Source organism: Callorhinchus milii, unplaced genomic scaffold (assembly GCF_018977255.1).
Source record: "Callorhinchus milii isolate IMCB2004 unplaced genomic scaffold, IMCB_Cmil_1.0 Scaffold18, whole genome shotgun sequence".
In the NCBI taxonomy this organism is placed as follows: domain Eukaryota; kingdom Metazoa; phylum Chordata; class Chondrichthyes; order Chimaeriformes; family Callorhinchidae; genus Callorhinchus; species Callorhinchus milii.
In genome coordinates this window covers 375,224-396,482 of record NW_024704759.1, presented here as the reverse complement: position 1 = coordinate 396,482, position 21,259 = coordinate 375,224, and the positions used below count along the sequence as shown (strand labels likewise).

General features: G+C 46.6%; 2 protein-coding genes across 2 annotated transcripts in view; both read left to right on the top strand.

Moving 5' to 3' along the window:
• Positions 1–3,686: 3,686 nt before the first annotated feature.
• Positions 3,687–4,208, top strand: LOC121850386 (zinc finger CCCH domain-containing protein 13-like; the record flags this gene model as incomplete). Its single annotated transcript, XM_042341919.1, has 2 exons — positions 3,687–3,791; positions 4,164–4,208. Coding segments are annotated over 2 exons (150 nt in total), but the record flags the coding sequence as incomplete, so codon positions are not given.
• A 3,683-nt stretch (positions 4,209–7,891) lies between these two features.
• Positions 7,892–21,259, top strand: part of LOC103190451 (death-inducer obliterator 1) — a 69,865-nt gene continuing 56,497 nt past the window's right edge. The window contains exon 1 of the mRNA XM_042341874.1: positions 7,892–8,120. The gene's annotated coding sequence lies outside the window, so the exon portion shown is untranslated. The remainder of the gene's footprint in view (positions 8,121–21,259) is intronic.

Below are 21,259 nucleotides of genomic sequence, written 5' to 3'. Positions count from 1 at the left end.
AAAAGGATAGAAATGTGTAATAAAGTTGGTAGAGCCAAAAATATTTGAAAAATAATTGCATGCCAAAAATCAGATTATTTTCCAGAAATTTATGGAAACATTGAACCTATATAACACTACTTAATTCTAAGAATTCAAAAAACTATGTATAATTATTGTAATTAATAATCTTGCATTCCATGTAGCGCTTTATCACATCTTCAAGAAGTCTCGAAATGCTTTACAGATTATACAACAACTTTTTGCATTTATATAGGCCTCCTCATGCAGGGTAGGGTCTCAGAGAGCTTGACCATAGCGGTGCACGACTCTGGACTGGGGGAGGGGGAGGTGCCCGTAGGCACACAAATTGGAAGATCTTCAGGTGTGACCCGAAAATGGGGAAGGAAGGAAGGTCAAGGAGGAGGGATAGAGGAAGAGTCTTCCAGAGCTTCGGGGCATAATGATTGACAGAACGGAGGGCACTGGGGATATGCGGAAGGGATTTCAAAACGAATGTGAGGATCTTGAAATTGAATTGTTTGGTGATGCAGAGCCAGTGGAGCTTGGCTAGAACTGGTATGATGGGGGTACGGAGTTTAGCACAAGTGAGTATGCGGGCGACAGAGTTTTGGATCAGTTGGATTCCGTGTATGTTGGAGCTGGGGAGACCGGCAAAGGGCATTTGAAAAGTTTAATCGGCAGTCAATGAACGCATGAACAAAGAGGTTTGGGTTGATAGAGCTGTTAAAAAAGCCAATGGGATACTTAGCTTTATAAATAGAGGAATAGAATTTTTTTTTACACAGAGTTGTTACGGTCTGGAATGTACAGCCTGAAAGGGTAGTGGAAACAGATTCAATAACAACTTTCTAAAGGGAATTGGATAGATATTTGAAAAGGAAAAATTTGTAAGAATATGGAGAAAGAGCGGGGGAATGGGAATGAATGAGGGTAGCTCTTCCAAAAAGCAGGCACGATGGGCCAAATGGCCTCCGTCTGTGCTGTAATATTCTATGATTCTATGACTACAAACCCACATTCTAGAACACTAGCAAAGAATTTGTGGTTTTATATATTTTCATCTGAAGGCTGTTCAGGTGAAGAAAATTAAATAACAACACCTTGCGTTTATATAGCACCCTTTATCCGGGGTAGCTTTCCAGAGCGCTTATAATCAATTTGTCTTCTCAATATCAATGAAGGGAGAAAGTAAGTCATTATTTAAAATAGTTTTTTCAACTTTTTTTTCTAATTTGTGAAATGGCTGCCGCTTTGAGCCCTCAAAATATACAGTCAATTCACTTTTCAGTATATTCTGTGAAGCACTTTGAGAAGTCTGGAAGATGTGATAAAGTGCTAAATCAAATGCAAGAATTATTATTGTTATTGTTACTTCTCCCAGCCTCCCTTTATTTCAGGAACTACTAGTAGATGATACCAAGAACAAAGAGGAGCATATTTATTTATACCAGAGATCATTCCCGTAAAGAAGGTAGCAATAAAATTCTATGAATGTACGAAGATGAGAGGCACAGTTTCAGCAGAGGGGTGTATGTTTACTCTTTAATCGTTGAACAATATTCCTGGAGGAAAGTTTGGCATTTCTAATACAGTAGAAACCCGGTTGGCAGTCACATCAATAATCGAGCCACCTCACAATTTTGGGCACATTTTCATAGTCTCTTTCATTGTCAATGTTAAAAGATAGGCTGTCTGCTTCAGTTAATCGAGTACCTGACTATTCAGGACAACAGTCAATGATTGCGGCCCCTAAAAGGCCCCCCACCCCACTCCACTTCAAACGCTGTACAAACACCCCTCTCAGCTACTAAACTGTAGAAGGTGCGCTAAGCCGCGGGCTTCTTGTGCTGTTTTCTTGACTCTGCTACTGAGGGCGGAATGGGCTCCAGTCGCACATGCGTGGTGCGTGGAGTGTTGGGAAGCGGCACAAGCGAAAAATCTACTTCGCCTGGTGCCCACAGCCTAACCTGAGCTCCTACAACCAATTCTTCCCTTAGGAATATTCAGAGCACATGGTTTGTGTGCACAATGTTTTGATTTAGTGACTGTTGACAAGTGTTGTAAACATGACACCATGGAAGGAGTTTTCCTTATGTGAGAGAGTGGACTTAATCAAAAACAGTGAGGGCAAAAGTCATGGACAGTTATCTGTGATCTATGGCATTGACAGAACACAAGTTGGATGCATTCTCAAAGGGTGGGCTGAATACATGACAGCTTTTGTTTTAAATGTGACATTGACTTTATTTTAATGAGATTGCAAAGTATGGTTGTTGAATGGTTATCAACCTTGCGCATTGCCAATGCCCTTAATGTTACATCAGTGACCTGATCACCGGACCTGTTTCAGTAATTAGTTACCTCATTAAGCAGGTCACTTTTGCCGGTCACCTCAGGGACTGGATTAGTGAGGCTCTACTATAACTATATATTTTATGGAATACATGCTGAAGCAATACAACATTCCAAGTGTTAAAGAAGGTATCTACAGATTACTTAAGAGTTTACTGAAAGTGCAGATCACCTGTTATAACAAAACTAAACCAGACAATCCTGATAATAAGTTACTTTTTTGCCACTCCTCTCTACTCTTACCAGTAACATTTATTATGGGTACTACACATAATCATAATCTCTTAGGAGAAAGTCTCAGTTGCAATTATCATGATAAATACTGCATGTTATCTCTGAGACTCTGTGAGACACAATAAACTACAACATTTCAAAACAATGAATTTACACATCACACTGCTGTATAAGTCAGGGTGGGCCGAGCTCTCGCTGCTTCAGGCTGGATCCCTATCTGAGAAAGGTCCTCTGGCCGCCATCAGCCCGAGACCATTTCCAACTCCCTCCCTCCCTCTCACCCACCCACTCCCCTCTCTCCTACCCATTCCCTCCCACCCACTCCCAGGGCAGTGGCATAGAGCCGTCGGGTGGGAGGATGCAGCGCAGAAAGCGGAAATAATACCACCATTACTACAATCTGTCAGGAAGCCAAGCGCGTCTCTTACCACCTCAGTCCTCCCTCCCTCCCTCCCTCCGTCCCTCCCTCCCTCACTGTCTGTCTGTCTGCCTCAGGGAGGGGGGGGAGGGAGGGAGGGAGGGAGGCAGTGAACCGCGCGGTTAATTGGGATAGAGAGGCGGAAAGGAAGGGGACAGAGGGGGAGAGGGCGGACTCTCTGTCACACACACACTCTCAATGACTCTCTCGCTCCCCCTCTCTCCCACACGTACCCTCTCTATTCCTCTATCAAACTCTCCCTCAATCTCCCACTGTTTCTCTGTTTCTTCCTCACATTCACTCCCTCCTCACACTCTTTTTCTCACTCCCCCTCTCACACTTTCTCAATCTCTCTGCTCTCTCTCAAAGTTTCTCTCTCTGTCTCACTCCCCTTTCCTCTCTCCCCTCTCCCCCCTCAGCCCTCCCTCTCCCAATCAGCCGCAGGGCCATCACTATCTGCAGTACCAGGACTCGGGGTTTGCTGAGGACGAGGTTAGTAATATTTACACTCTCCATACATACAGCATCCTCCCGACCCCGCCTCCCCGCTGCCATGGGGGGACGATCAGCGGGGAGGGGGGAGAGAGAGGGGGGGAGAGAGGGGGAGGGAGGGAGAGAGAGAGGGAGGGAGAGAGAGAGGAGGGAGGGAGAGAGAGAGAGAGAGAGGAGGGAGAGAGAGAGGAGGGAGAGAGAGAGAGAGAGGAAGGGAGAGAGGGGGGAAGAGAGGGAGGAGAGAGAGAGGGAGAGAGGCAGGGAGAGAGAGGAGAGAGAGAGGAGGGAGAGAGAGAGGGAGAGAAGCAGGGAGAGAGAGAGAGAGAGGCAGGGAGGGAGAGAGGCAGGGAGAGAGAGAGAGAGGCAGGGAGAGAGAGAGAGGCATGGAGAGAGAGAGAGAGGCATGGAGAGAGAGAGAGAGAGGCAGGCAGGGAGAGAGAGAGGCAGGGAGAGAGAGAGAGAGAGAGGCAGAGAGAGAGAGAGAGAGGCAGGGAGAGAGAGAGGGAGAGAAGCAGGGAGAGAGAGAGAGAGGCAGGGAGAGAGAGAGAGAGAGAGAGGCAGGGAGAGAGAGAGAGGCATGGAGAGAGAGAGAGAGAGAGAGGCAGGCAGGGAGAGAGAGAGAGAGGCAGGGAGAGAGAGAGAGAGGGGAGAGAGAGGAGAGAGGCAGGAGAGAGAGAGGCAGGGAGAGAGAGAGAGAGGCAGGGAGAGAGAGAGGCAGGGAGAGAGAGAGGCAGGGAGAGAGAGAGGGAGAGAAGCAGGGAGAGAGAGAGAGAGCAGGGAGAGAGAGAGAGAGAGAGGCAGGGAGAGAGAGAGAGGCATGGAGAGAGAGAGAGAGAGAGAGAGGCAGGCAGGGAGAGAGAGAGAGAGGCAGGGAGAGAGAGAGAGAGGCAGGGAGAGAGAGAGAGAGGCATGGAGAGAGAGAGGCAGGGAGAGAGAGAGAGGCAGGCAGGGAGAGAGAGAGGCAGGGAGAGAGAGAGGCAGGGAGAGAGAGAGGGAGAGGCAGGGAGAGAGAGAAAGAGAGACAGGGAGGGAGAGAGAGAGAGGCAGGGAGGGAGAGAGGCAGGGAGAGAGAGAGGCAGGGGGAGAGAGAGAGAGAGAGGCAGGGGGAGAGAGAGAGAGAGAGAGAGACAGGGAGGGAGAGAGAGAGGCAGGGAGGGAGAGAGAGAGAGAGGCAGGGAGGGGGGCAGGGAGGGAGAGAGAGAGAGGCAGGGAGAGAGAGAGGCAGGGAGGGGGGCCGGGAGGAAGAGAGAGAGAGGCAGGGAGAGAGAGAGGCAGGGAGGGAGAGAGAGAGAGAGAGGCAGGGAGGGAGGCAGGGAGAGAGAGGGGCAGGGAGAGAGAGAGAGAGAGGCAGGGAGAGAGAGGAGGGAGCGGAAGTCGGAATGTTGGCAATGGTCTGGGGCAGGGCAGCCCAGGTCAGATGCGGCCCATGTTGGACCACACTAATTTATTACTGTACTCAATGAAATTTTATATAACAGTTTCAGGAAGCAAAGAATGGTTCAACAATATTATTTGATTCTAAAATGTTTTATATCTTTGAAAAACACTAGAAGTTTTATAATTATATACAGTTAAAAAGTTTTTTTTAAGATTTGGTACCAGATGACCTGAACTGCCATTCTTCACTTCATGTTACAAAGAATTAGAATATCTTCCATATATAATGATAATAATCCTTGCATTTGATATAGCATTTTATCACATTGTTGTGATGTCTCAACTTTCTCTTTTTTTGTTCTCCGCTCGTTTCTCTCTCGACATTCCCTCTTTGAACCCCTCCAATCCGGCTTCCGCGCTGCCCACAGCACAGAAACAGCCCTGGTCAAAGTCACTAATGACATTGTGAACATCTGTGATCAGGGCTCCCTTGTCCTCCTCGACCTCTCTGCCACCTTCGACACTGTCGACCACTCCATCCTCATTCACCGCCTCTCCGGTCTACTCAATCTTCACGGATCTGCCCTTGCCTGGTTCGATTCCTATCTCTCTCACTGTCTCCACATTGTTGCCTCTAACAGTTTCTCCTCCAGCCCTCGCACTGTCCCATCTGGCATCCCCCAGGGCTCTGTCCTTGGCCCTCTCCTCTTTAATATCTCCATGCTCCCCCTTGGTGACATCACCCGCAGACATGGGGTCAACTTCCATATGTATGCGGATGACACCCAACTCTATCTTTCTGCCTCCACCGTCAACTCCAGGACCACTGCTGTCCTGACAGACTGCCTGTCGGACATCAAGTCCTGGATGAGGGCAGATTTCCTACAGTTGAATGTGAACAAGACTGAGGCCCTCCCGATTGGCTCGCGCCAGTGCCTCTGCACCTCAGGCTCTGGCAACATCAACCTCCACGTTTGCACACTTCAACTCACCAAGTCAGTCAGGAACCTGGGTGTCTTGTTCGACCCCAGCTGTCTTTTCTTTCCCACATCCAAGCCATGACCCGCTCTGCCTCCCCTCACCTCCGTAACATCGCCCGACTCCACCACTACCTCTCCCCTCAGGCCGCTGAAACTCTTGTTCATGCCTTCATCACCTCCAGGCTCGACTATGCAAACGCCCTGCGTGTCGGCCTTCCCAACTCCTCCCTCCACAGGCTGCAGATAATCCAGAACTCTGCAGCCCATGTCCTCTCCCGCACCAAAATCCATGACCCCATCCCCTCCACTCTCGCCCGACTCCATTGGCTCCCTGTCCTTCAGAGGATCCAGTTCAAGATGTGTGAAGCACATACAAAGCCCTCTATGGCCTCGCCCCACCCTACCTCTGCGACCTCCTTCCCCATACCAATCCACCTGTTCCCTCCGCTCAGCCGCTCTGGCTGCTCCACATCCCCGCCCCACCATTGGCGGGAGAGCCTTCAGCCACTCTGCCCCCAACCTCTGGAATTCCATACCGCAGTCACTCCGCCTCGCCCCCTCCTTAGCCTCCTGCAAGTCCCGCCTCAAGATCCTTCTCTTCGACCATACCATCGGCCACCCCCCTTCCCCTCCACTCCCTTCCCCCCTCAACCCCAGCTCGGGTCTGAAATGTTATACTCTGTCCAGTGCCTTGGTACGCCTCCCGACGTGAAAGGCGCTATATACATGTAATTTTGTTGTTTTTGTTGTCTCAAAGCACACCACAAAGCGAAAAGTGGATTGACTTGTGTATTTTGTGGCTGAAATACAATACAAAATTACATTTGTATAGCTCCTTTCACATCGAGAGGATGTCCCAAGGCTCTGGACAATCAGGGATTTGTACCTGAGCTGGGGGGCGGGATTGGGAAGGATGGCCGAAGGCTCAGTTGAAGAGGAGGATTTTGAGACGCATCTTGAAGGAGACAAGGGAGGGAGCAGGGCGAAGAGAATGTGGGATGAAGTTCCAAAGGGTGCGGGCAGAAAGGCTGAAGGCTTGACTGATGATGGTGGGGCTGGCCGGGGACATGGAGCAGGCCACAGCCTACTGTGTTGAGGGAGTGGACAGGTCGATATGGGATCAGTAGGTTGCAGAGGTAGGAAGGAACAAGGCCATGGAGGGTTTTGAAGGAAGGATGAGGATTTTGAATTCTATCCTCTGGGGGATGGGAAGCCAGTTGAGCTGGGCGAGGGTGGGGGTGATTTGGTCACGGAGCCAGGTACGAGAGAGGACACGAGCTGCAGAGTTCTGGAGATCTGCAGCTTGTGGAGGGAAGTGTTGGGAAGGCCGACAAGCAGGGAGTTGGCGTAGTCAAACCTAAATCGGATGAATGCGTGGATGAGAGTTTCGGCAGCCTGAGGTGTGAGGCAGTGGCGGAACTGGGCGATATTGCGGAGGTAGGGGGAAGGCAGAGCAGGTCATGGCATGGATGTGGGGTAGAAAGGACAGTTGAGGGTCAAACAAGACTCCAAGGTTCTGGACTGGCTCAGTGAGGTGGAGTGTGCATCCCTGGTTGGTGATGTTTTCAGGCCTGGGATGTGGAGGCGCTGACGGTCGCCAATCAGGAGGGCCTCAGTCTTATTGATGTTCAACTGTAGAAAGTTAGCTCTCACCCGGGACTTGATGTCTGACAGACATTCTGTCAGGGCAGCAGTAGTCCTGGATTTGAGGATGGAGGCAGAGAGATAAAGTTGGACATCATCCGCATGTCTGCTGATGATGTCACCAAGAGGGAGCATGTAGCTATTGAAGGAGGGGACCAAGGACAGAGCCCTGAGGAACACCGCACGAGACGGTGTGGGGGCTCGAGGAGAAGCCGTTTGTGGAGATGAAGTATGTGAGAAATATATTCAGCATTGATCCACTTTAAACATGTTGTCAATTATTTTTATGACTGATGTGCTCCACTTGGCCAGAGGGCGGAGTGAGTGGAGTGGAGTGGGGGGCAGTCAGTGTACAGGCGGTGGGTGGATGTGCCTCGAGGCGCCAGAAGCGGCGCTGTGGGAGCCGCTGCCGGTGCAGGAGGAGCCCTGGAGGTCACGGTGCTGCTGTATAATGGCGGCTGTGTGGTGGTGATGGCTCGGCTGCTGCTAAGGCTGGTGTTCGGGTTGTGTCCCCTGTAGTCCCGCAGCCCCAGTAGCCGCGGGTAAGGATAGCCGCGCGGTGTCCCGCTCCGAGCCGATGCCAGTGATGGAGCAGCGCGTGTGACGGCCATCAGTCGACAGTGAGTAACGCCGCGCGCGTGGGGCAGAGCCCCGAGGCGGACACTAGGCCCGAGCTCAGGGCCACCCTCGGGACTCGCGGAGTTAGAGGGCCGCGCGGCGCCACACTCACTCGGGCACAAACGGACGGTGTGAGGACTCGGCTGTTCTGTTCTGGAGGTGGGGAGGGGTTGGAGCGGGCGGTGAGCCGTTGGTGAGGTGGAGGCTGTGAATATTTGACGCGGCTTTGGTCTCGCTTTAGGCCTGAAGGCGCTCGGGTGGAAAGTGGGGCCGCGACTGCACTCCGGATTGTGTGTTTTATTTTGGGTTTAATCTGTGGCCAATGTCTGGTTTAAATACAACAGATTAACGTCGCTTTTGTTGAGAGCGCGCGTTTGTCTGCACTGGGCCTCCGCACAGCTCAAACGGCCTTGTCCGGGCCGAGGCCCTGCGGAGAAGGCTCCGGTGGGAATTAGCATTAGTGGCAGTCAGACACACTGTGTGTTATAATAATAATCTTTGCATTTGATTACATTGTGTGTTGCTGAATTGTACATTTAACAAGTTAGTGACGAGCAGTCACTACCATTCAGCCACCCAGCCCTTCATTTCACAAAGATTACCCCATCGCGGCTTCGCCCATCCATTTTCTTCTTTTAGGTGAAAATTCTGAGCAGATGTTCCCTGGAATCTAAAGGGAATTGCGGAAAAACTCGAATATTGACCATTCTCCAATATTTAAACCTAGTCTCTTTCCCTCCACAACAGCAAAGAATCAGTGTATTCTAAGTATTATGTGTCTCAGCCCTGTATTTGCTAATATGTTCTCCAGCAGATTTATCCATTTATTAAAGAATATCAATTTTCTTGGAGGATCAACTTGTATTGTTGGAAGTCTGTTCTACATAACCGCTATTCTATGGTGTTAGTTATTTTCTGAACTCTTATCTAGTCTTGTTGAGGCTTTTTAATCTTTGAGTCTTTATTAATTGGACCTTTTTCAAACCTTCAGTTTTTTTTAAAGCCAAAACAGTTTCACATTGATTAGGAATCTCAGTGAGTGTAATAGGGCTAGCACTTTCATTTTAGGAATGGGGGAAATGTTGCTAAATTGTTGGCTTTGGATATTGATTCTGTTCAATAGGTTCAATATCTCTGAAATCCAAAAAGGAATATTTATGTTTACATATTACTGAATGTCAATGTTGCAAAGTAGGGTTTAATTGGGATGAAGGGGTTTTCAAATGAATGGTGTAAAGGGATAAAGGATCAGTAGGATGTTGTAATGGTCAAATAAGCATTCTGAAATATGGGTAAGTTTTAGCCCCCTTTTCAATTTCTCAGTGTAATTTTTTGGACCAATTTTTGTTTTTTGTAGCTTTTTGGGCCATTACAGAAATTGATTCTGGGTGAACAAAACCTGTTTAATGCGACTTAAATTCATTGATTATCAGAGATAATGCATGCTTTATATTTGATGGTTATTTGAAGCAAGTTTTATATCGACAATAAAACAATCATGTTACGTTAATTTTTAAGTGAGATGTAATTTTATAAAATTATTTATTTTAAATGTTTTAAGCCTATCATAAAATTTGCAGGTACCTTAGGCTGTGGCAAAATTATAGGAGGTAGTTTATTACAATGTGCTTCTGCACTCCAGTTTCATTGCTCACAAAAGTTTACTGGTGTATGATGAATTGCTTGAAGGATCTGTTAGTCCAAAAGATTTTGAAGTTTTTCTTAATAAATTGAATAAGACATAAATAACTTTCTTATTTTGCATTTGAAATAGTGCCTGATCTTGTTGTTGGGTCTTCTCAAAGTGCTACATAGGAAATGTGTGCATTCAGGTATTCTGCATTACATAAATATTGTCTTCCTGAGGAGGATGTTGTGGCGATTGATGGTTTGGCTTGTTTCAGAAGTATTCTGTTCCCTAAACCAATGAAAATGAATATATGAGCTTTAAAAAAATAATTGATGAAGACAAATAAACAAAAGTAATACATCTAAACTATTGAGTTGGGCCACAATTGATTGGGTCAATTTGATTCTGACAAAGAAATCATGCTGAAATTAAATCTTTAGAGCACCAAATACGCTACTTTACATTTGTGTTTTGGGATGTCCTCCCTATATAATTGTATTGTGATTCAACCAAACTATCTAGAAAATATGAAAATCACGTTCTGCGAAAAGACATTATGACCATCAGTCCGGGGTCCTGTCTTTTCTGTTTTGCACATATATCAGATAACAGACATGCAGCCTTGAACCTGTTCGAGCCTCTGCACCTCAGGCTCTGGCAGCATCAACCTCCATGGTTGCACACTTCAACTCACCAGCCAGTCAGGAACCTAGGTGTCTTGTTCGATCCTCAACTGTCTTTTCTTCCCCACTTCCAAGCCATGACCCGCTCTTCAGTGTGCAATTCATGTCTCCCCATTTTCATGTAGCCATCATAAAAAACCACCAACAACGACGAGATTACATTTGTGTATAGCACCTTTCACATCAGGAGGACATCCCAAGGTGCTGAACAGAGTATAGCATTTCCGACCCGAGCTGGGGTCAGAGGAGGAGAAGGAAGGGGAGGGGAAGGGGGGTGACTGATGGCATGGTCGAAGAGGAGGATTTTGAGGCGGGACTTGAAGGAGGCTAGGGAGGGGGCGAGGCGGAGTGACTTGGGGATGGAATTCAAGAGGTTGGGGGCAGAGTGGCTGAAGGCTCTCCCGCCAATGGTGGGGCGGGTGGGTCGGGGGACGTGGAGCAGGCCGGTATCGTCTGAGCGGAGGGAGTGGGCAGGTTGGTAGAGGGCTAGGAGCTCACAGAGGTAGGGTGGGGCGAGGCCATGGAGGACCTTGTAGGTGAGGATCAGGATCTTGAACTGGATCCTCTGAAGGATAGGGAGCCAATGGAGTCGGGCGAGAGTGGGGCAGATGGATCACGGAGTTTGGTGCGGGAGAGGACACGGGCTGCAGAGTTAGTTCTGGATTATCTGCAGCCTGTGGAGGGAGGAGTTGGGAAGGCCGACACGCAGGGCGTTTGCATAGTCGAGCCTGGAGGTGATGAAGGCATGAACAAGAGTTTCAGCGGCCTGAGGGGTGAGGTAGTGGTGGAGTCGGGCGATGTTATGGAGGTGAGGGAAGGCAGAGCGGGTCATGGCTTGGATGTGGGGAAGAAAAGACAGTTGAGGGTCGAACAAGACACCCGGGTTCCTGACTGGCTGGTGAGTTGAAGTGTGCAACCATGGAGGTTGATGCTGCCAGAGCCTGAGGTGCAGAGGCTCAAACAGGTTCAAGGCTGCATGTCTGTTATCTGATATATCTCTTCCCTGTTCCAAGCCAGCCTTGGCTACCTGAAGTGTCTCAGATATTTTCTACCAAGCAGCATCTACAGAAGATTTATTGGTATTTTTCTTGTTGATCTTGTCAGTCTTGTGAGGGACACAGCATAGCAGCACTTCGGGCTCCTGGTGAACTGAAAGACATCTCAAAAAGGTCCTACTTGGGTAGTCTGCTATGTAGACACAATTTTTGAATAGTTTCCCTACTGTAGAGTTTACTGCTTCACATTCATATGTGCCTGGAAAGCTCAGTATGATCGTTCTGTGAGAGTAGAATCATATACTATTCTATCTCCTATCCTTGAATCAGTTTGTATACCAAACAAGAACAACATGCATTTATATGGAGCCCTTCACGCAGGGTGGCATTCCAGAGACCAAAAAGTTGTCTGCCACCTGTTTGTTCGCAAAACTTGTCATCCACTCTACACACTCTCAGCATTCTGTAAAATTAATATTTATATTTATTTAATGCCTTTCATGTCGGGAAACAATCTCAAAAAGCTTCACATAGCTGTCTGGGTGACTCAGTAAATTAGGTAAATCTAAGGTGTTCACTTTCCCTCTTTAACATTTTTTTTTGAAAGTGCGTGATCATGTTTATCATGGACCACTGTGCAATCCTCCAGTAGACCAGAAACTTGTGCGATACATCTGAGCGTGCACAATGAACCTTTGCCGATCCCCCACACTGGTCACAGCACTCCCTTGTGGCCTGAGACTTTGATAACTTGTGGCTGAGCTCTTTACCCATGAAGTGTCAAGTTATCCTGGGTTTATTGTGCTTAAATGTTTGCTCCTGAGTCTTCCATTCTCCAGTATGAATGTTACCAATACCCACACTCCCTTGTAACTCGGTTACCTAATTTCACCTATGAATTTAGGAAAGGAAATAGGATATCAACAAAACTGCTTAAGGACTTGGAAACTGATTTTTTTTGTGAAACATCAATAGGGGTTACATTCGCTTGTAAGAAAAGATGCAGCATCTGCTATGACCTTCCTATAGTGAAAAAATAGCTATAGAATTTGGATCAGACAGTAAGTCCCAATCTCATCTGGTGGACATTAAAGATCCCATGACAAATTTCCTGCTACATTTACCGACATAGTCACTAATTTACAGAAAAACTCTGAAATGAGACTTCTCAACACAAGACATTATATCACATACAAGAATTGGTGTTTCTTTACCCAATTTAAATTGACTATTTGTTTTATTTTTGTTTTGGGGACATTATTGGCACTGTTTGGCTACCAAATTTGCTTCTATAATATAAATTGTTAATTCTGTTTCCTTATTTCTAGAGCATTATATCTTTCCCAATTGTAATTTTTTTGTCCTTCAGTGAAAATTTCCTTTTGTAATAAAACAAAGCTAGCATTTTGATGTGAGCTGTGTTTCTGTGTGCATGTGCATTGAATGGGATATAGGCTGACAGTCAATTGTGGCCTTCTATAGCGTTCAGTGGGATTTATTGGACTCCACCCCAACCACCATGTTATAACTGGGTATAACTGGGTATTATAACTGCACTCTCTCATCCAAATTCAGATTACTCCCATCATTGTTTGCAGGTTGTTGCTAGCACAAATTAGGTGTCATGTTTGTTTCCTTAATATTCACTTTGTTCTAATTAATGCTCATCAATCTTTAACATTACATGAAAGGTGCTACATAAATGTAAATTGTTGTGGCGTTTCTATTGACTGTTTAGATAACATCATCTTGTACTTGGTGACCAAATCTAGACCAGGATAGTGAGATATTCCACTGCATTAATTTACATTATGCATGGACTCGGTGTTAGTACCGATAATGATTTTCAATATTGCAATTCTGATAGAAATGAGAAAAATATTAAAAAAGTGATAATTATAGACTGATTTTATAACTATTTTTGCAATCTTAAATCAACCTAGGAAAGCATGAGAAACTGTGGCATACAAATTAGAAGTGGCAGTACACTGGCTGGTCAAGGCCAGTAGGTCCTCTCATTCCTTAATAAAAACAGAAGTCACTGGGAACGCGCAGCAGGTCAGGCAGCATCTACGGAGAGAGGAAAATGAGTTAACGTTTCGGGTCGATAACTTTTCGTCAGAACAGGGGATTTTGGAAGGGAGCAAATTATAAGGACAAGTAGAGAAGGGGGCGAGGAAAACAAGATAAAAGAAAAATTTAGGTGAAGGACAGAAGATGATAAGATCAGAGATAGTGATGGTGCAAAACAAAAGGCGAGATTATAGAAAGAAAAGATGTGTCTAAGACCCAGAGGATGTGTGACTGTTATCCACATGTACATGGATGACACCCTACTCTATCTCTCTGCTTCCAACCTCGATTCCAGTACGCTAATGTCCTGACAGACTGTCTGTGAGACGTCAAGTCCTGGCTGAGAGCCAACTTTCGACAGCTGAATATAATAATAATAATAATAATCCTTGCATTTGATATAGCGCTTTTCACGTCGGGAGGACGTCCCAAAGCGCTTCACAGAACATACTGTAAAGTGAATTGACTGTCTATTTGTAGGCGAACGCGGCAGCCAATTGCGCACAGCAATGTCCCACAAACAGTCGTAGATTGAAAATGACCAATTTATTATTGTTTTTGGTTTTGGAGGGATTATTATTATGACAGCAAGACTGAGGCCCTCCTGATTGGCTTGCGCCAGCGCCTCCGTATCTCAGGTACTGATAGCATCAGTATCCGCAGATGCACACTCCACCTCACTAACAACAAAATTATATTTGTATAGCGCCTTTCATGTCGGGAGGATGTCTCAAGGCCCTGAACAGTCAGTGTTTCAGAACTGAGCATGGGATCGTGGAGAGTGGAGGGCAGGGAGGCAAAGGAGGATGATCAAGCCAGTCAGGAACCTGAGCGTTTTTTTCGACGCTCCCTCCGTTCAGCAGGCTCCAGCCTGCTCCATGTCTCCCGTCTGACCTGCCCTACCATCGGCATCTGGGCTTTCAGCCTTTCTGACCCCACGCTTTGGAACCCCATCCCACAATGCCTTCACCTTGCTCCCTCCGTTGCCTCCTTCCAAGGCATGTCAAGAACCTCCTTTTTGACCGTGCCTTCAGCCACTCTTCTACTTCGCTGCCCTCCCTCATCCCAACTCTGCACCCCATGCTCTGGTCCTGATCCCTGACTGTTCAGTGCCTTGGGATGTCCTTCCAAAGCGAAAGATGCTTTACAAATGTAATGTTATTGTTGTAGAAGATGATGGGGAGGCTGGCTGAGATAGGATGGGAGCTGTGTTTAAGGTCTGAAGTGGTTAAAATTAATGTTGAGGCCAGAGGGCTGTAAGGTGGCTAAGGGTTAGATGAAGTGCTGTTCTTTGAGCTTGGGTTGTGCTTCATTCGAACAGCATAGGATCTCTCGTTTCTGTAGGTACTCATTCTTGAATAGCATATTGGAATACAAACTCTCCATTTCCATTTTCCTGTTTATTATACATTATACTTAATAATTAGTAGAAGCTAATCTATTTTTACCAATATGATTCATGAGTAAAAAAACAGTAGTCATTATTTGTTTCTGCAAGTAATATGCTCTTGGGAGTGGTTACTATATGATTAAAAATAATCCTTACAATTATTCCTGCACAGCATATATTGTTAATAATAATAATCCTTGCATTTGGTATAGCCCTTTTTCACATCTTCGATACGCCTCTAAGCGCTTCATAGAATGTACTGTAAATTGAATTGGCTGTATATTTTGTGGGCGAAACGCAGCAGCCAAATGCGCACAGCAGTGTCCCACAATCAGTTGTGGATTGAGTGACCAATTTATTATTTATATTTTTTGAAGGAATTATTTCCCCCAGAAAAGCGATCCACCAATCGACTAACAACTGAGTTCCTCCTTACTTCTTAGTAAACAGAGGCGTGTGGAATAAGGACACTCGCCCAATGTTTCACCCGCTGGGAATCAAACCCAGATCTCTTGCTTGCGAGGCAAGTGCTCTAACCACTGATCTACAGGACAAACTTGTACAAGCACCCTTAATTCACTACATGAGGTAGTGTTTCAGAGCACTTAACATTTGCAGAGCTAAACGCTGAGCTGGGGAGAGGGGAGCGGGGCGTGACTGTAGGTACGGATTGAAGAGGAATGTCTTCAGATGTAATCTGAAGATGGGCAAGGAAGATGCAAAGTGGAGGGATTGATTCAGAGTTCCATAGTTTCGGAGCTAAAGGCTCCGACCTGCTTTACGCCCCCTGCCTTGCCCACCCCACCATTAGTGAATGGGCCTTCAGACCCTCTCCCCCCACCCTATGGAACTCCACCCTGCAATCCCTCCAACTCGCCCCTTTCCTTGCCTCTTTCAAAATTCGTCTCAAGACCCTCTTCTGTCATGCCTTCGATCACCTTCCTTCTCCCACCCCGCCCTCTATTGTCCCTGATCCCGACCTCCAGCTCAGGTCCGAAATACTGATTGTCCGGCGCCTTGGGACGTCCTTCCGACGTAAAGGAGCTGTACAAATGTAATTTTATTGTTGTAATCTAGGCTGCAGAGCTTTAAAATGGCACTCTGAATAGCTTCTTTTGTTGCTGGCCATTGTAACATTTTTGGATTAGCTGGCCATTGAACATTTTGGCTATAGAGTTCTTTGCAGGCATTTCCTGTTGAGAATATGTCACAGCACATGTATTATCCTTGGAAACTGAAAATTTAGTCTAATAACATCCATTCTTATTGTGGTCATACAGTCGAAATGGAGAGGAGTTTTGGTGGACAGTTTGCACGGTGATTACTTTGCTGGATTTTCATTCTTTACCATCAACATATAGTAAAATCTGTGCGAGTGTTAATTAAATTGTAAATTGTAGGTAGAAGTCAAAAATACTTTTATTAAAAGTTACATCAAAAATACCAAAACATTTTGAAATGGGAAAGTTAAACATTTTACATAAAAATAAATTACACTTACACGCTTCACACCGGAAAGACATCCCAGGGCACTGGACAGTCAGGGGTTTTTGGACCCGAGCTGGGAGTTGGGGTCAGGAGGGGTGAAGTGCAGGGGGGTGGGGGGGTGGGTGTTGGAGGGTGGCTGAAGGCACGGTCGAAGAGGAAGGTCTTTAGATGGGACTTGAAGGAGGCAAGAGAGGGGGTGAGGTGGAGGGATTGCGGGATAGAGTTCCACAGTGTGGGGGCAGAGATGTCGAATGCCCGACCACCAGTGGTGGGGTGGGAAGTGCGGGAGACCTGAAGCAGCCGGTGTCTGCTGAGCGGAGGAAGCGGGCAGGCTGATATGAGATTAGGAGGTAGAGGGGTGCAAAACCGTGGAGGGCTTTGAAGGTGAGAACAAGGGTTTTGTACTCGATTCTCTGATGGATGGGGGTCCAGTGGAACCGGACAAGAACGGTGGTGATTGGTTTGGGGGACCTAATGCGGGAGAGGCACGAGCTGCAGAGCTTTGAATAATCTGCAGCTTGTGGAGGGAAGTGTTGGGAAGCCCAGCGAGCAGGCAGTTGGCATAGTCAAGTCGGAACGCGGTGAAAGAGGAGATCAGTGTCTCGGCGGCCTGCAGGTAAAGGCAGAGGCGGGCAATGTTGCGGAGGTGGGTGAAGTCAGAACGGGTCATGGCGCAAATGTAAGGTTTAAAAGATAGCTGGGGGCGAAAAGGACACCGAGGTTTCGAATTATTCAGCCTTGAATAGTGATAATCTCAGCGGCTGGGGTGCGGAGGCACTGCCGGGAGCAAAGCAGTAGGGCCTCTGTCTTGCCAACATTGAGCTGGAGGAAGTTGGCTCTCATCCAGGACTTGATGTCAGACAAACAATTTGCCAGGACATCAAATTGTCGTTGAGAGTGGACACGGCGAGATAGAGTTGGGTGTCATCTGCATGCTGTGGAACTTGACCACGTGCCTGCGGGTGACATCACTGAGCGAGAGCATGAATATATTGGAGAGGAAGGGAGCGAGGATAGAGCCATGAGGGACGCTACACATGACCGTGCAGGAGCTAGAGGAGAAACCGTTGGTGGACACGGAGTGCGGACGGTGGGGTAGGTAGGATTGGAACGAGGCAAGGACAGAAATCTTCAGGTGGAGGTGAGAGGAGAGGCGGTGGAGAAGAATAGAGTGGTCGATGGTATCGAAAGTGGGCGAGAAAGATGAGGAGACAGAGAGAGCCCTGGTCGCAGGTGGTCAGAATGTCATTTGTCACCTTGACCAGGGCTGTCTCTGTGCTGTTAGCAGCACTAAATCCAGATAGGATTGGTTCATGGAGGAAATGCTGGGAGAGGAAAGAGCAAAGCTGGGAAGCAATGACTCATTCCATGACCTTGGAAAGAAAAGGAAGTTTTGAAATGGGCCGATAGTTGGAGAGCAGAGGTAGGTCAAGAGAAAGTTTTAAGGGTAGGAGTGATAACGGCTGTGTTTAGAGGGATGGGTACAATGCCAGTGGACAGGAATGGGTTAATGAGGTCTGTTAATGGGGGTCAAGGAGGTGGAGCTGAGGAAAGGGGTAGCATGGGTTCAGGGGAGCAGGTGGTGGGTTTCATATGGTGAGTTTTGTAGCTGTTGTTAAGAGAAGGCCTTACAACGAAAAAAAACTCTAGGAAAGTTCAATTTTTTAAAATCGAAAGTGTTTTTTGGTGATGTACCAGTAATGAGGGACTTCAGTTATCAGGAGAGGCTGGAGAACCTAGGATTATTCTCCTTGGAGCAGGGAAGGTTAAGAGGAGACTTAATAGAAGTTTTCAAAATTATGAGGGGATTCAGTAGGGTGAACAAGGAGAAACTATTTTCACTGGCGGGTGGGTCGGTAACCCGAGGACACAGATTTGAAATGGATTTTAAAATAAACAGGAGAGGTGAGGAGAATTTTTTTTCACACAGCGAGTTGTTCGTATCTGGAATGCATTGCCTGAAAGAGTGGTGGAAGCTGATTTGATAACAACTTTTAAGAGGGAAGTAGATAATTATTTGGGGAGGGCAAGTTTGCAGGATTATGGGGAGAGATCGGGGGAGTGGGATTGATTTGGATAGCTCTTTTAAAAGAGCTGGTTACAGACATGATGGTCCGAATGGCCTCCTGTACTATATGATTCTATAATTGTATGATTCTATGTGTGTAATTGCTGTTAGTTAGCTAGTTAGTTAGTTAGCTAGCTAGTTAGCTTGGGACATTCTCCCGACGTGAAAGGCACTCTATAAATGTAATTTTGTTGTAGTTAGTTAGCTAGTTAGTTAGTTCTTATTGACCCAGTTGAAGATGTGACCATATACAGCTGGAACTGAATGCTCCTATTCTGTCCAGAATTTGCAGGTGGCTTAATATGATTTGAAATGATGATAGCCACCTTTATTACCGTAAAGCAGGGTAAATGAATATTTCTTAATTGATGGCATAAATCTGTGATTTTGTTGATTTCTATGATTATTTTGTTAGCCAACCAAAAAGGTTAATGCCTAAAGGAAAGTTTCTGATGCTACTTTGCCTGCGAGAAAAGCTTTACAGAATATGAGCGACTTACTGGAATCTGTTGGATCAGTTCTTATATCATTGAGTCCATGGTTTAGTAGCAGGTACAAACACATTGTGAATCTCACTGGCATATCTTGTTACAAGGATCAAGTAAATTGAATAAGTGTCCCAGAATGGTTTGCAATATTGTGGTGGGGCCTTGAAGCCAGAATGTGAGGTGCACCTGCCCAGCACATTTACAGTTACAAGCTTCTTTTGATACGTATGATGTGGGCCCCTTTGTGTAGTTGATTACAAAGTCCAGACACGATTCTTTTCATGGCGCTTTTTAATTCTCATTGTGGTTCAAATGTTTTGTGATGTGTTTAAATTGCCTGTAACGAAAGGAGCTTGATTTTATTCCACTTTGTTACTGGAATAAAATCTGATTTTAGAGTTAATGCATCAAAAACTGTTTTTTGTGTGTTACTAAAGGGCTCGTTGTATGATCAGCACTAAAAAAAGATTGTTGGAAGGTCTTAAGCCTTGTACATCTTGAATGAATCATGAGGGACTGAGCCAATGCAATTAGCACCCATTCAGTCTACAGATTAAAATGGCTTCAATTCCCACAGCATCAGAATGTCATTAATGCTTGCCTTCATCACCAACTGGCTCCTCTGCTCACCCGCTCACGCCTCCCCCATACTTTCCTCCAACACCAACTAGGAGATGCTAGATTTCCTCGAGACCAAAGTCGAGAGAATCCACTCAGCTGCCTCTGCCCTTCCAACCACTACCCCCTCCCCATCTCCCCCTCACATCCTGGCCCCTATTCATCCTTCTCTGCACACAACAACAACAACAACAAGATTCCATTTATAAAGCGCCTTTCACGTCAGGAGGACGTCCCAAGGCGCTGCACAGTTGGGTCATGACATGATCACACCTTTGAACCTCTCTCCCCTCCTCTCTCACTACCACTATAACCCACATAAAATGGACCACTTGCTCCCTTGACTCCGTCCCTACCCCTCTTCTTACCTCCCCTATTCACTGAGACGGTTTAGCATCTTGGCATCTTGTTTGACCCTCAACTGCCCTTTCTACCCCACATTTGTGCCATGACCCGCTCTGCCTTCCCCCATATATGCATTCATAACATCCAGGCTCGACTACCCAAACTTCCTGCTTGTCGGCCTCTCTAATTCCTCTCTACGTAGGTTGCATATCATCCAGAACTCTGCAGCCCGGGCCCTCTCCTGCACCAGGCTCTGTGACCCTATCACCCCCATCCTCGCCCGACTCCACTGGCTTCCCATCACGTAGAAGATACAGTTCAGTATCCTGGTCCTCACTTTCAAAGCCCTACATGGCCTTGCTACCACTACCTCTGAAACCTCCTAACTCCCTTCCAACCTGCCGCAGTCCCTGTGCCTCGCCCCCTACTTTGCCTTCCTCAAGACCTGTCTCAAGACCCTCCCCTTCGGCTAGCTTCGGTCACCCTCCTCTTCCATCGCCCCCCCCTCCAGCTCAGGTCCGAAACACTGATTGTCCAGTGTCTTGGACGTTCTCCTGACGCGAAAGGCACTTTCAAAATATGCAATTTTGTTGTTCACTAGAAATTAAGCCAAGTTATTTGATCTTGAGAGTTGTTCATCTAACCCATATACACTGAGGCTAGTATTGCTACTTTAAGCACTCGAAGTACTTTAAGCATCTGTCTTCACAAAAGAGGATGCTGCCAATGTTACAGTAAAGGTAGAGAACTTGGATAATAATAATAATCCTTGCATTTGATATAGCGCTTTTCATGTCGGGAGGACGTCCCAAAGCGCTTCACAGAATAGACTGTAAAGTGAATTGACTGTATATCTGTGGGCGAACGCGGCAGCCAATTGCGCACAGCAATGTCCCACAAACAGTCGTGGATTGAAAATGACCAATTTATTATTGTTTTGGTTTTGGAGGGATTATTATTAGGCTCTGTGTGGAGTAAGGAAACTTGCCCAAGGTTTCACCCTCTGCCTGGAATTGAACTCAGGTCTCTCACTTGCAAAGCGAGTGTTCTAACTACTGAGCTGCAGAACTCCACATAGGATAAAAATAGATCGAGAGAAAGTGCTTAGAAGGTCAGCAGCGCTCAAAGTAGAAAAGTCGGTTTGGATGGGTTTCATCCTTGGTTGCTGAGGGAAGTTAGGGTGGAAAGAGTGGAGGCTCTGGCCACAATCTTTCAGTCCTCCTTGGATATGGGGGTAGTGCATGAGGACTGGAGGGTTGCAAATGTAACATGTTACATTCCTGTTCATAAAAAGGGGAGAGGTATAAACCTGGTAACTACAGGCCAGTCAGCCTAATGTCAATACTGGGGAAACTTCTAGAGA